Source organism: Taurulus bubalis (assembly GCF_910589615.1).
Source record: "Taurulus bubalis genome assembly, chromosome: 2".
Lineage (NCBI taxonomy): Eukaryota > Metazoa > Chordata > Actinopteri > Perciformes > Cottidae > Taurulus > Taurulus bubalis.
The window spans coordinates 19,955,480-19,971,102 of record NC_136590.1 but is presented as its reverse complement, the minus strand read 5'-3'; the positions used below and the strand labels follow the sequence as shown (position 1 = coordinate 19,971,102).

The 15,623-nt window shown below is 43.1% G+C and overlaps 2 protein-coding genes across 2 annotated transcripts; both read left to right on the top strand.

Annotated features, from left to right (window-relative positions):
* Positions 1–978: 978 nt before the first annotated feature.
* On the top strand, positions 979–12,230 carry galk1 (galactokinase 1; the record flags this gene model as incomplete). The annotated part of the gene is made up of 8 exons (XM_079237781.1): positions 979–1,143; positions 1,990–2,179; positions 2,402–2,521; positions 2,968–3,103; positions 3,242–3,423; positions 3,857–4,007; positions 4,094–4,256; positions 11,208–12,230. 8 exons carry the CDS (start codon positions 979–981, stop codon positions 11,280–11,282), a joined length of 1,182 nt encoding a protein of 393 aa, XP_079093907.1. The 3' UTR covers positions 11,283–12,230.
* LOC306733079 (BTB/POZ domain-containing protein KCTD21-like) lies at positions 6,356–8,524 on the top strand (the record flags this gene model as incomplete). The annotated part of the gene is made up of 2 exons (XM_079214270.1): positions 6,356–6,769; positions 8,060–8,524. 2 exons carry the CDS (start codon positions 6,356–6,358, stop codon positions 8,522–8,524), a joined length of 879 nt encoding a protein of 292 aa, XP_079070396.1.
* Positions 12,231–15,623: the final 3,393 nt, after the last annotated feature.

Genomic DNA, 15,623 nt, shown 5'->3' with positions numbered 1-15,623 from the left:
TGGCATGTTTCCGGAACTAGCACCCGTAGCTCGGTGCTATCAGACAAAAACAGATGGCAAGCAAGACAATTCCACACCGATTCCAAATCTTTTCTGCTCCAAAGCATCACCGAGATATGAACCAAAGAAGACAGCAACATGGATCGCTTTATCGCTTTACAGTCAGCAAATGCTGCCTACCTTTGTTGATTAGAAGAAGAAAAACGCATTTTCCCCAGTAAATCTACACTGATATAAGTGTATTGAACACTATAAGTAATATATACAAGTGAAATATAAGGTTTGGTACATGAGTAAATTCAATTGGCACAGATGGCATGCCCAGATGGTAACCAAATGTGCCCAAATGCAAATTTTAGAGACCTTGCCTGAATTCTCTCTGTACTAAACCCTTTCTAACTTTGTTCTGCTTCACTTTTTCAAGCCACGGAGGGTTCTAATGCGTGATGGACACCAGTGGCCTCCAGGGGGAGCCACACTCCACATGAAGCGGGCACTTCACTCGGTCTCCGAGGCGATTGTTGGTGGAGAGTGACGTACCCTGACAAATTCAAGGTACTTTTACTTGAGCATTTCCATTTTAGGCAACTTTATACTTCTACTCCAGTACAGAGGTACATATTGCGAAGGCAATAGATTGTTTTAAGCTTTGGAGTGAAAATAAATGATCAATGCTTTTATAATAAATATAAAAAAGATTCGCGCGGGTAACTCTGTCCAAGTTGAATGAATCAAAATGAAGCAAGTTGTATCACGTGACCTCCTCCCACCATTTAGAGCCTCACAGTAAACAATTTGGCCACACCCACCAGGAAGTAAACAGCACATGACATGTCATAAGAACTCTGCTGTATATATCGCGGCCACTTAGCGTTTTTGTCAGCATTTAAGTTTCTTTTATCATTCGGCTGGATTCCGCGCGCATGTGTCGTTGAAATAATTCAATAACTTAGCGGTCAAAAAGGGCCTGTTGCTCAAATGGCCAGTTATTTTCAAAGTGTGCCCGAGCTCGTAGCGGGTGCTCGGCGCCTGTACGGGCAGGTGTTCGGAGGAGAAGCTCCTCAGACCGCGGTGTGCGCACCCGGAAGAGTCAACCTGATCGGGGAGCACACCGACTACAACCAGGGACTCGTGCTTCCGATGGTAACTCACCTGCTCTATCATAGGCCCAGGTTAATAGGGTAACAATGCACTATAGATATCACCATGAGAATAAGACCACAAATATATATATATATATATATATATATATATATATATATATATATATATAAATAACATAAATTGGGACACATATTTGTCATGTTATAAGTTTCCTCATATTCTCCGTTGAAAATAAAAATGAGGCATTATCTTAATACATATGTGATTATTTGCATACGTTTTCAGAACAGAAATCCGAAAGATGGATAAAGCCAATGTTAAAAATTCTTATTGAAAGGTTTTTAGATATCTCTTTATTTTTTACTTATAAATCAGAAAACATTGTCAACAGCCATACAAACTCTGCCATACAAAGGTTTTTAGTAATAACATGTTGTATAAATCTGGCTCTGAATGTACAATCCGCTCTGTATAAACCTTCAGAATATATTTAGGAATGCAACTGGAAAGTTGGGTGAAGATATGTATTTTTAAGACACTAATAGGGGAATAGTGTGAAAAAAACACCACTTGATCCTACTCGACCAAAATATCACCATAGAACTTCGGCAGTTGATTAGTTAAGACATTAAGACAATTATTATTTTGTATTTTACAAGTTCTTCATAATTGTATGATTAAATATGCAAATTAGGTGTCATTTAGCATGTTTTTGCAAGCAGTTGTTACAGAAGAGCAGAACCTACTGAAACATGGACTGTAGTTCCACATGTCCGTCATAAGCAGGAAATGTTATACTTCCTGGTTTTATTTTGAGGTTGTTTCCCCTGTGACAAAGAGGAAAAGGTAACCACTCCGCTGCATTGTGTTTGTTTGGTGAGCCAGGCGCTGCCCCTGGTGACCGTGGTGGTTGGGAGTCAAACCTCTGGCCCGGATGTCACCGTGGTAACGGCAACTGAGGATGCTGACGCGCCTCGGAGGGTGGACTTCAGCCTGCCCGGCGACGGGTCACCGCTTCCTCCGGGGTCACCCAGCTGGGCGAACTATGTGAAGGGTGTTATCCAGCATTACCGGGGTAAACAAAGCATCGGGTGTATCCACATCTATAAAGACATTACACTTAAAGATAGTACTACTACTAATCCTCCAGGAGTTTATCTTCCAGTGTTTTACCTCATCCTGTCAAAGTGAATGAGAACAGATCTACAGTGTATCTCACATGTTGACCGGCTTTGGTTGGACACCGCAGCACATTTAATTAATATGTACCGTCTCCCGTCTGCCCGCTATCCCTCAGCTCCGCCTGTCCCAGGTTTCAGGGCAGTGATAGTCAGCAGCGTCCCCCTGGGAGGAGGTCTGTCCAGCTCCGCCTCTCTGGAGGTGGCTTTCTACACATTCCTGCAGCAGCTCAAGCCAGGTCAGAATCTGTGCAGTCAGACAAGCGTGACTTTGATTAACCTTTATGAACTGAAAACACAGAAAAAAATATAGACAACTTCCAGACCAGACAACGCTGTGGTAGCGACCTTGTCAATCACAAGGTAGCTCTGCCCTAAAGCATACTCTGCTTTATGGTCTATTTGACTCTAAATGACCATCATTTACTAAATGAACATCATGCTGTATTGAAGAAGACTTAAAACTAGTGATTTAGACCATAAACCCATGTTTACAATGTTCACTGAGGGAATAAATCAAGAGAGAAGTAGAAGTCTGGTTGTATTTTCTCATACAACCAGACTTCTATACAACCAGAGGAATCGCCCCCTGTTGGCCAGTCTGGATGCACGTTAAAGACACTTTAAGGCTTCACTTTTCAGGTTGCCCGCCTGTATTTACTCTTCATCTTTCTTTACTTTTCAGATGACGGAGACAAGGTATCCACAGCGGTGGCCTGCCAGAAGGCAGAACACACCCACGCCGGTGTGCCCTGTGGCATTATGGATCAGTTTGTGTCAGTTCTCGGCAGGGAGGGCCATGCTCTGCTCATTGACTGCAGGTAGTGTAAACGTCCAATGAGAGCAAGTTAATCCAAAGGTTTTTGGGAACATTCAAAGGAGAGATGCTCTTCTATGTTACTATTGACATTTTTACATTCACCATTTTCAACGAAGTACTTGTTTGTGGTTGGACTCAGGTCGCTGGAGGCCACCCCCGTCCCTCTGGCAGATCCAGGCTTGGTCATTCTCATCACCAACTCCAATGTGAAGCACTCTCTGAGCAGCAGTGAGTACCCCATGAGACGCAGCCGGTGTGAGGAGGCTGCCTCCATCCTGGGAAAGGACAGTCTCAGAGATGCCACCATCAAGGACCTCGAGGGTGTGAAGTATATATATTTTTATCGTCCTGTCCCTTTCTGTCTTATTTTATTTCACCCTAGCCTGCTCTGTTGTGGACCAGCTGGCTGTTCTAATTTGTGTCCTATCCTTCTTCCACCAACACCTTATTAAGAACGTGTAATGTTTTTTGAGATTCTTCTTTAGTCTAACCTTTTCTTCTGGGAAAGACACTTTTTGAAAAGCTATCGCGAGAACGCGCTCGTTCAGGACGACGTTATTGGCGGTAGCGCAGGGCGGCTGGTGATTAGCGAGCCAGCGAGGGCACAACCGAGTTGTTTAAGTTTTAAGACACTTCCGCATTTCCTTCACAATAGTTGTTTGCTGCTCTATAAATGCTTGAACATCCAATGCTCTTGAAGCTCACTGAAGCCCAACGTAGCGTGTGAAATCCAGACCTCTCCCTATCATTTCAGAGGCGAGGGTCAGAATGGATGACGTAACCTATCGGAGAGCTCGTCACGTGATTGAGGAGATAGAAAGAACCGTCCAGGCTGCCGAAGCCCTGAAGAGAGGAGCCTACAAAGAGTTTGGCGAGCTTATGGTGCAGAGCCACAACTCCCTCAGGTACACGTTAAAGCAGCTGCATCGAGTCACTGTTGAGGACCGGATGTGGGAGAGGCGTGTGTGCTAACCGGGTGTGCCTGTGTCAGAGACTTGTACGAGGTGAGCTGCAGGGAGCTGGACGAGCTGGTGTCCGCAGCCATGGAGGTGAAGGGGGTGTTTGGCAGCCGGATGACCGGCGGAGGATTCGGCGGATGCACCGTGACTTTGCTGCAGGCGCACGCCATTGACAGGACTATACTCCACATACAGGTGAAAACACACACTCATTCATACACTGTGTAGTGTGTAGACCATGTGTACTGTATTTGAGGTATCAGGATTATCATCAAGAAGTCAGTGTTTTCCCGCCATTCCCGCTCACCTAGCATTAGCATTAGCACGGCTAACTGTTCTTGACCCTGCCGACTCAGAGCCGATTCACTCGCTCGTTTACTGAAATATTAGTGTTATATAGATTTTTCTTTAGATGATCGACCGTCGGCGTTAATCCCAAAACTTCCGCATTCCTTTGGATAGAACACGAAAGATAGCCGACGGAAAGTGACGTTACATACGCGCTAGCTTACCTTTCTATAGATGTCAGCATGCTACCTGCGAGTTTTCATATTTGGTCTCCGCTGTTCTGTTGCTGCTTCTTGTCAAACTCTCATTGGACTGTACATTAATTTAGTCCATCAATCAAATTTCTTCTTCTTATTATTAACATTAGAGCAACAGGTCAAGTGGGTAAATCAACTCATGAGATTTTTTGGAGGAAAACTTTTGGAGATTTTGCTGTCGCCATCTTGGATTACGGCCGTTGTATACGGCTCTGGTAGCGTCAGCGACCTGTCGATCTCAGTAAGCCCCGTCCTAAAGCATACTCTGCTTTATGATCTATTTGAATCTAAATAGACAACAATTTACTAAATGAACATCATTCTGTATTGGAGAAGACTTGAAACTAGAGATTGAGACATAAACTCATGTTTACAATGTTTACTGAGGGAATAAATCAAGAGAGAAGTAAAGTCATTTTCACATAGAATTCTATACAACCAGACTTATTTTTGCAACCAGAGGAGGTGCCCCCTGCTGGTCAATCGGAAGAACCGGAGGTTGCCGCCTAAATAAAACTAATTCGTCATTTTCAATTTGTCTACCTTTCACATTTTTGTTTAGTTTTCATTAGTTTACTACATTTCTTCATAGTTCCTTTGGAATTATTTATAGTCTTAAAAACAGTTCGTCAACAAATATTTTCTGTAGGAATTTTGGTTGATGACATTAACACTGGTTCAGACTGTAAAAGCACATATGGTCCATGAAAGTGTTTGACCTCTCATCCATCTCAGATGTTTGGAAATTATAGTTGTTCACTGTTATGACCCAAAATATTACAGCCGACTCCTAATTATAAGTTGAGCATGTGCAGTTTGTTGTGGATGCATATTTTCACACCAGGTTACATCCTGCTATGTTTCTTTCTCTCACTCTTCTCCTTTCAGTTGAGACAGTTAATTTGTCTTTGATATGATTTACTTCTGAGGATCACATTTGTAGTGATTAATGGACTTATACATATCCAGCTGACTTATTATCTTCCTGCAACATAGTAAAGTGAGTTTAGCTGTCGTTTAGTTGGGAAATTGAACTTTTCTGTTTTCACGATTCTATTTCCTGGGAAAAATATCTTTGCATTCCGAAGGGCATTTGAAATGAAAAATGTCTGTGGACATTGTACGTTTGTTCACAGGGGATCAAAAGCACATTACGTCACTTTAAGAGGCTCATTTCAGAAAAATTGCCCCAGTCCCTGTTGTCTTGCTCAGACCGCTCCTGTGAGAGAGTGTGAGAGAGAGAGTGTGTGAGAGAGAGAGAGAGGAGAATAAAAGCGAGCTTCGTGGAGCCACAAGTTGTCCAGTTATTAGCATGCTGGTCTGGTCACCGTGGCCCTGCAGCCTTTCTACTGTCGACACAGTCAGACTGTGGGCCTGCTGTTAGCGGACACCACTCAGAGTCAACAAAGGTGTACAGTGAACCGCAGAAAATCACTGGAACTTATAGGGATGACATGTTTATGTGGCACAAATGAGAAGGAAAAGAGCGGCAGCATTCTTTTTTTTATGTTTTGAAACTCCGGTTTGATAAATCTTCAGCTTTGGGAGCAAGACCTGACAGATTTCCTGGCATCTTTTCTAACTTGGCCGTATCCTGGCTACTAGTGTCAAGTCTTTCTTGGAAACAAAAGAAGCACTTGACACATCCACATCGCCTCGGTCCTCAGCATTCCTGGACGGACCCGAGGGATCCTCGTCCTCCCAGTAACGGCATCGGAGAAAGGGCTTCGCGATCGCCTTGCCTCCAAGATGCCGAACCTCAACTCGCAGGACGACAACAGCAATCGGAACTCTCTCCAGGACCCAGTGTCGCTGAACGTCGGCGGGGAAATCTATACCACCACCCTGGACACTCTGACCCGCTGCCGCGACTCCATGCTCGGCGCGATGTTCACCGGACATATCCCGGTGCTGAGGGATAACGGAGGGAACGTCTTCATAGACCGAGACGGGAAAGTGTTCCGGTACATTCTGAACTACCTGCGCTCCAGCTCCCTGGACCTGCCGGACGGCTTCTCAGAGCTGGCGCTGCTACGGAGGGAGGCGGATTTCTTCCAGATACGGCCCCTGCTGGAGGACATTTGCCGATACGAGGCGTCAGTGCCTCTCAGCCTCAGAGGAGGGCCGCTAGGAGCCATGATTGTGGTGAATGTTGATTCCAAGGTATGGTTTTATTTTCTTAAGTTGAAGCAATGGGACAGTTTTGTTTAAATTGAATCAACTCAATGGGCCTTGTGCATTGTGAAATTCTTCCATTTACAAATGTTTGTGACAATCTTTCCCTCAAACTGGATCAATTATTCAACAAGTTGGTCCTGTTAAAAGAGTTTGGTGAATGTCAACACTTGTACGAGCAAACCTCAGATAAAAACAATGTTTGGGCTAAGGTTAAAGAAAATGTTCTTGCATGAGGCCCATTATTTGAGTTTCAGTTCAGGTTAGATATTGACTTACAATTGGTATGATGCAGTTTTTTCACATTTCCATGCAGGATATGACGATATATATATATATATATAAAGAGATTCCTCAGGTTGTTGGATCCATAAAGGTGCTTTCAGACAGTGAGCAGTTACAGCTGTCTCCTGTATTTTCATTGGACGGCAGCAGGGTGCGACCCATAGACTGTGTGCATATATAGATGGACAACGTGTCTCCACTTCCTCCCGCTGTACAAAAGCGGGAGGAATCATGACATCACGTCACCTTTTTTCAAGCGTCAAATAACTAATTACTAGATAATAACCAACTAATTAAAACCAAATGCTACGCGGTGCCCAAGACACGGGTCGGCAAAAGAGGCATGTGTCAAATTGAAACTTGAGCAGAGAACGTGTCCAACCCACGATAACACAGTGCCATTGGGGTTCTGAAGCTCACCAATCGGAAGCAAAGGAGGTGGCGGCAACAACTGCTCTCTGTCTCAAAGTACTTGAATTAAATTTACAGAAAAATGTATATCTCAATAAAAGGTTAATCCACATAGAAGAGATTAGACCCTCTTATAACCCTCACTGCCAGTCAGTTTGAGATCTGGAGGTTTGGAACTAAGCTAAATGGATAGAGTACCAACTCCTGAAATTGTTATTCGAGTCAGATTTGGTTTTGGTCTCGTGAGACAGGGGAGAAATTAAAGGAATATTTTTTTCAGAAGCACACTTATTTATCTTCTTGATAATAAGCGCGTTCCTCAAAATATTAAACTTTTCCCTTTTGACCTGAATTTAAATTTCGATGGGTTCCACAGTCTCACCAGGCTGCCTTTCAGAGGGCAATTCTAAAACTATAGCTACCTTGAGTAACCTTTTTGAAAGTCAGTTTGTGTTGACCATAAATACAGTATGTGAATCGAAGATGTGTGTTTGCACATTCAGAGACACGGAAAGACCGGTTCTTTTGTTTGTGTGCACTCTGGAGAATGTATAGTCAGCACAGTCTACACTCTCGTTCCAGGTCCGCCTTCTCCACTTTAATTTGCGCCACGGCCCAGAAAACTATGAGCTGCGCACGTGCTCCGTGCGAGCCTTTACAGCGGACCTCTTTTGTACCTGGAGAGCCTTCCTGGCCCTCCTCTGTGAGCGCTTCTCTTACCGAACCGCCCAGGGTCTCGCGAGCCCCCGTCCATGCAACCCGATGCAGAACAGGCTGAAGCTGGAGTGGGTGCCGAGGCCCGACAAACTCCCGCGGGACCAGTACGACAAGCAGCGCTACCGGGGGCTGGCCGTCTCCAGCCCGGAGCTCGCGCAGTCGGACGACATCATGAGCATGCACCGGAACCCGAGCGATATCGCAGACATGCAGGGCTTTTTGGAGGAGCTGCTGAAGGTGTCTTTGGCTGAAGGCTTCAAGGTTGATCTGGTGACTCCTGACTCGGCGGAAATACTTAACTGCACCTCCCTCCGGCTTGTCAAGTGCTGAGCTCTGGGCAAAGAACTTAAACTAAAAGCACCGGAACATGTCACGTTCTGAGCGACTGTTCCCTGTGGTCAAAACTCAACCAGCTATCCAGTTGTGGTTAACCTTTTTTTCAATTTATATTTCATCTGGACATCAAAAGGATACAGATTATGACTAGGAGGTCATTGAAAATGTTAGTTGGTCTCCGTGTATGTTCTCCTGTCATATGGTTTACAGAAATAGTAAATAATAAGCTGTGTTAGGCAGAATGAGTAGGATTAGGTCTGTACCCTGCCCTCTGCCTTTTATGTTCTTACTTTGCTGTTATCTGGGCATTTCAGGCCATCAACCTTCTATAAAAGCATAGCGTCCGGGTGCCAGATTCTGAAGCACGCGTCCAAGAGGAAGCTACAAAGATGGCTGCCACAGCGCCACAAAAAAATGCAAAAATAAAGAGAGGGGACAAAGCGGACAAAGTCATGAGCGTGTAAAGAGAACTGGATGCAGCGTTGGAGACGGGCCCCGGTTCCTATGAAAGTTTCTCAGTGGCGGATAAAGCCTCAATGGGAGTGGATGTGTGTGTGTGTGTGTGTGTGTGTGTGTGTGTGTGTGTGTGTATATATATATATATATAATGTACCCTAACCCTATATGTTGATGTTGATGTTTCTTACCAATAGGTCTATGAGGAAAATGTCCTTTCAGGGCCAATTTCACCATGTGATGAACTCAGTTGTAATTCCACCTTTTGGCCACTATGGAAATTGGACGAAGCTTGTTCCAAAACGAGAGGAAATTTGTGGCTGGCATTCACTCACTGTGGAGGAGGGGCGACTTTGAGTGTTGTGTTTACAAACTGCAACCAACAAATCCTACTCATTGTGCCTTTTTAAATGAAATAGTTCGGTTTTATTTTTTTGAAATGGTGACAGTCATAATGTGGACATTTACATGTGACATTTAGATGTAACAGGCTTTTTCTGACATGGAATCTAAAACATTGCTGGCTTTATGTATCTACTAAAGGGATCACTTTTGAGCTTTTTAAACATAGGTGTCTATTAATAATTATCTGTTGACGGGACTGTTGCATATAGAGCTGCAATGCAGTGGCAGCCCTCCGAGAGAACAGCAGTGAGTTGGAAATAATTCCGTCAAGAGACCAGACTGTTTTCAGGTTTCTCACTTCTGCTTCCTATGCTGCCCAATAATACATTTCATGTGTTTCTTAATTTATTTACATTATGATGTGACACAATGACTTCCTGAATTCCTGTTGTCGAAATGAGGTTGCGGGGCAATTGTGAACAGTCAATGTGGCCGATGGCCAAGAATTGTGAAGTTTGAGCCATTCTGGCTGTTTCCAGTCTTTATGCTAAGCTTAGGTAATTACTTCCCTACTCTAGTTCCAGTCAATGCACAGATATGAGAGTGTCGTCTAACAAACACGGGACTTTCACCCATGAGACCGGTGTTTGTGTCTCCTGTGAAACCAAAAGTCCTTGTTTTGGGATGTTATGTTATTATAACCTAAAGAAGTAGTTTATTACCTAAACCTAAAGAAGTAGTTGTATTGACTGAACCTAAAGTAGTAGTTTTGTTGCCTAAACCTAAAGAGGTAGTTGTATTACCTAAACCTAAAGAAGTAGTTGTATTACCTAAACCTAAAGAGGTAGTGTTATTACCTAAACCTAAAGAAGTAGTTGTATTACCTAAACCTAAAGAAGTAGTGTTATTACCTAAACCTAAAGAAGTAGTTGTATTACCTAAACCTAAAGAAGTAGTTTTGTTGCCTGAACCTAAAGAAGTAGTTTTATTACCTAAACCTAAAGAAGTAGTTTTATTACCTAAACCTAAAGAAGTAGTTTTGTTGCCTGAACCTAAAGAAGTAGTTTTATTACCTAAACCTAAAGAAGTAGTTTTATTACCTAAACCTAAAGAAGTAGTTTTGTTGCCTGAACCTAAAGAAGTAGTTTTGTTGCCTGAACCTAAAGAAGTAGTTTTGTTGTCTGAACCTGGCGTTAAGTCGTTTCACGTTTTTCTGTGAGCTCACATTGCCTTTTAGAATTAGAAATTCCGACATAGACTTAAAACATACAACATAGTTTAGAGGTACATTTTGTGTCTCTTTTAGTTCCTATTTTAGTGGCATTGTTTTGATTTTGAAGGTCAAGTTCTTTGGTTTTCTAGAACATTTTGTTAGACTTAATAAATAATGTATTACCAACAAAAAAACTGCACCAAGGTTCCACATTAGAGTTAGATTATTCACATTATTTCATGATAAATCAAACTGGCTGTATTTCCTGGAGGGCCGGTTGCCGCCCTTTGAATGACTTGCAGGGGGAGTCCGATGAGTTATGGACTCACCGTGTGATTCTGGAGGAGGAAAAGATGCGTCTCGGCTGAAGAGGAAAGGTGTCTCGTTGCGATAAAGAAACACAGTGGTTCTTTCTCCTGGCTTCCTCTTTGAACTTCCTTCCTAGGACTGTGAGGAGCACAAAATGGCTCCACTAGATGGACAGTCTGGTTTCATAACTCTGATTCGCATTCTGGCAAAGAACACCAGGATGCTCACGTACAGCTGGAATACTTAGCTCTCAGATTTAGTGATTTGTTTCAGATGTATTATTGGTTGTAGGTTACTATGGATTAAGTACTCCTTGTGTGTGTTTTCATGTTTTGTTATTTTTTTCCTTAACAGGAGCGATACAGTGGAACCCCAACATTCTATGTCACAACTCCTTCAGAGGGTGCTCGGGCTCTAAGTCTGCCCTGACCTTTGACGACGCATCGCAAGCAGATTCATTCCTCTTCATGGGCGTTTCTATTTTCCTTACATTTTTCACTTGTTCACTTCAAATTAAACTGCTGTGGAGTTATGCACACAAGCTGGTTGAGGAGCACTCTGTTAATGTGCCTTCGCAGTAAATCATTGTTTTACCTGTTCTCCAGCAAACAGCCGACAGACACAGTTAGAAATTCGCTGGTGGAACATTTAGGAGCTAAAGAGACAGTAAACAAAAAACGGAGCTAAAAGGAGAATGAATATCGTTCTAGCATTCATCAGATGGATACGAACCTGTTGATAATGTGTGCGGATGTGCAAGTAAGAAATCGAATGTGGACACAATAGCCATGATAACGTTGTACGGCAATAAAATATAAGAAATGTGTGTCCTTAGTCACAAGAATGACATGGCTTTAAAGGCCCAGCACACTGAGGTGTTTTTAATTATTATGGCTAATTAGGCTTCTGCTCATCTGCTTGATAATGGGCAGAGCTATGGAGAATTGGAGAATTGAGTTATGACAATTCATTTAATATTTGAATAAAACTGATACTGCAGCTTATACTGAAGGTGTTAGTTGGGGTCAGCTAGATGTGAACGAAACACGGTCTACACAGTAATTCCTAAGAAAAAGTCTAATCAAGCAGATTAAGTGAAAACATCTTTGGGATAAGTCGTAGGTATGCAGGGACGTTAAATAAAATGCCATTCTATATTAATGAAGCTGCTGATGTTTTCAGATTTGTTGCGCTTTTGTTTTCAAGGTTTTACTGGAAGTCTTTTTTTCAATTAATTCCGCTCATTTCCGCCTTCCACTATCTAAAATGAATTTATCCAACATATTCTGTGATTTAAATGTGTGGGAATAAACAGAATTTTAAAGCATACTTTTCCTTTGCTATCTGAATTTTAAGAACATTTTTTTTAAATAAAAAACAAGCTCTGCAGAAGCTGTGGTGTCCGTGTATGTTTTCATAAACCTTACTTGTGAGCGAAAGGAACGGTCAGATCAAATTATAGGCTTTTTCAATGGGATTTTTTTTGTTTTATCCAATAGTATTCTTGTCAATAGTTTGTTTCCACTCATTGTCTATGGTGTGACAGATTTACCCATAGTGCAATGTTCTCTTGTTGCTTGTCATTTCCAGGTTGCTGCTTTAAAATGCGGTCCAACAGAAGCGCTTAGGTTAGACAACCCATCAAAGTGATAACTCACGTCTCTCTCTTCTTCATTTTAGTTAAAGTAAGGCAAATACAATTGCACAATTGCACATACAAGTGCAGAACAATTGTTGCTTATATAAAGAATTTGCCGATAAAAATAAATATGGACAAACATTTTTTGTCAATATTCTAAATTCAGTGTCTCCGTTATAATTAAACAATGTAATCACCTCAGAATTTTAACAAACATAAATCAACATTTGTTAACATCCAACAACCATATTTCCCAGTAAATGAGCTCAAGGCTTCATGGGAGCTGTAGTTGTGGAATTATTATCTAAATCATTGTTGTTTCATCCAAACAGAAGTAGATATTTCTTTTGCTACGAATATGGAGAGTATCCTGTCTCAAGAAAGATGATGAAATTAAGCCCTTAGTGGAACAACTCAGGGGGAAAACTGCAGTGGCCTATGACATGTTTTGAAACAAAAGCTAACGCGGAAGTGGGCCGAGATGGGCGGGTTTCTGTCGCTCGGTGGGAGTTTAACGAGGTGCACTTGAATGCATCAAAAGGGAGGAGTTAGCAAACCAGCGAAGTTTAGCCTAGCAGGAAACACCGAGGTTACCACCGCGGCAGTGGAAAAAGAAGGAGCTCCAGTCCCCGTTTGAGTCTGGAACCGGGGCTCAGTCGTGATATCCCTCAGCGAAACACACTGTCGCTTGGATTCTGGGAGTCACGTTGCTCGCGTACAGTCCGGTCACGGTTTTTTTTTCTCCCACCTACTTTTTGAGGGATAGAGCTTTAGCCAACTAAATCACCCGACACTGGCCGGGGGTGGAATCTTATCCATCATCTGAGCAACGACAGTTTGGAACCAGGTGGGTTGGGAGCTCGTGCCAACAGGTGTTTGCTTGAGAGCCAGTGGGGCGAACTAACAATTGAACTGACGTTACCGTGTGTTCAGCACAGCCACCGGGGTTTCTGTCCGGCGCCTGAACGGCTCCAACTCGAGCTAACTCTAAGTTGCTAGGTTAGCCAGACATCATTCTCCCACCATTGTCGACTGGCTAGCTGGCTAACAACTATTATTCCACCCCTGAATCGAGTGCTCGCGCCTTGCCGACTAATTTGCACTTTTCGCCGGCGTATAGCGTTGCTCGCTACATGCATGCTTATATTACACGTTAGAACTTTCAGGTATTGGTTAAAGTTGACGTTGCCTGACGTTTACCATCTCTCACACGCACGCACTTATTCCACCGGGAAAACATTACGTGCACAGTCAAAGAAACAAGTTGTGCTTAAGTGGTTCGCTTGATGTATTTATGCCTTGCCGAACGTACCATATTGTCTAAATGACTTTGGGGGAAAACATGTTCTATGGAAAAGAGGCTCTGTCTATAACGACACGCACATTATATCGGCATTTCCTTGTATGGAGATTGGCATGGACGCGTCTTTTTTTTTTCATGCCTTACCAACAATTGCCTAGCTTGTTCACTAAACTTTAAACTTCCAGCAAACCACGCGTCTAGGGGGAAACTACGAGCTAAAGTAGGCGTTAGCGCACACCTGGGCACCGCGGTGCTAACCTGGAAGCCGTTGATTTAGCAAAAAAGACGCCGCGTCTCCGGTGACTTTCCAGACAATTATCAAGAAATGGATGAGTAGTTCTCACCCATGTTGCCAGTTGTACCTGAGAAACCGTGGCGTTTCCCCGCTGTGCAAACAGGTGAGTGAGTGGTGTTTTGGGGAGATGAAGGTTGCATAATTACGGAAACGTATAACCTCGAGCAAGGCGTGTCTCCCCAGCAGGTATGTCAGTAAGCGCCCTTTGAGTCAACGGTCTGGTTTCTAGCGTGTGTGTGTGTGTGTGTGTGTGTGTGTGTGTGTGTGTGTGTGTGTGTGTGTGTGTGTGTGTGTGTGTGTGTGTGTGAGAGTGTGTGAGAGAGATTGTGAGCAAGAGGCGTTTCACCGGTTTGTCTAGTTTCGGGGTAATTCACAGCGAAACGACAACCTGTAGATTCAAAACACGAACTCAGCAGAAGCTAACTCTCAATCGGCTCATTTGTTGTACGAAGCGGTGATGCGTTTGCGTCCACCTGTGTCCAACCCCACTAAACTCACGCACATAACTCCTATAGTGCTCTTGCCTCTTTAAATCCCAGTATCTCAGTATGGTTAACTTTTGACGGGCCAAAGTTTTACGCACTGAGTCCCCACAATCAGGACAGGATACCGCTTGAAGGACAAAGGCTGTGTCCTTGCAACTCCACCTGCATCGGCACAAGACTAGCCCAAACAAAAAGCCTTTGTTCTCAGTGGCTGTTACACCTGCATGCTAAAGTCCACCTGCAGCCATTATGGAGGCCAAATAAAAAGGCCGCTCCCAATCGGTGTGTTTTTTAGAGTAGGCTTGAGCAAAGCAAGGGGATAGTTTTTTTTTTTTTTTTGTTTGTTTTTTTGCACAAATGATGCGAATATACATACATGAAACCTTTTGAACGTGAAGGTAAATGTATCGAACCTCACACCGGTGAGATGTGCTGTCACTGAGGCTTGTAAACTTCAAACGGAGTGCTTTGGCTCGAGACCATCACGCTGTGTTTGGCGTTGTTAACTGTTAACCCGGTTCCCTGTTTGCACCTCTCCCAATGTGCAACACATTATCAGGCAGGAAAACAAGCCTCTTTTTTCTTCTGTCGCTTGCTAATGGGATTGCACAGGAAGTAGAAATGCTGCAGAATCTTGCCTTCGCTCATTCTCTTAAGGGCAGATGTGCCAGGACGTCGCTCATTGTGAGAATGTAGTGTGTATGTTTTTATTAAAATAATCTAAGTCCAAAGCCACAGGCTGCATATCCAGTACATTTCTCTTGTCTTGGGCAATGTGTCTATTCTCTCAACGCCACCCTTATCTTGGCAATAATATTATCTTAAATATAAATACGCAGAGGTAGGGCTGAATCATTTGAGGGTAATGTCTCATTGGATTCAACTTTCCAACTATTTTCTATGAGCTGCAATAATAAGTGGCAAATATTTAACAGCTTCTTAAATGTGAATTCTTTTGACTACTTTCTGAAACGTGTCATTCACACTATTCCAATGCATTAAAGCTGAAAGTTATACATTTGCCTACGTGGAAATGTAGTCTTGGCAC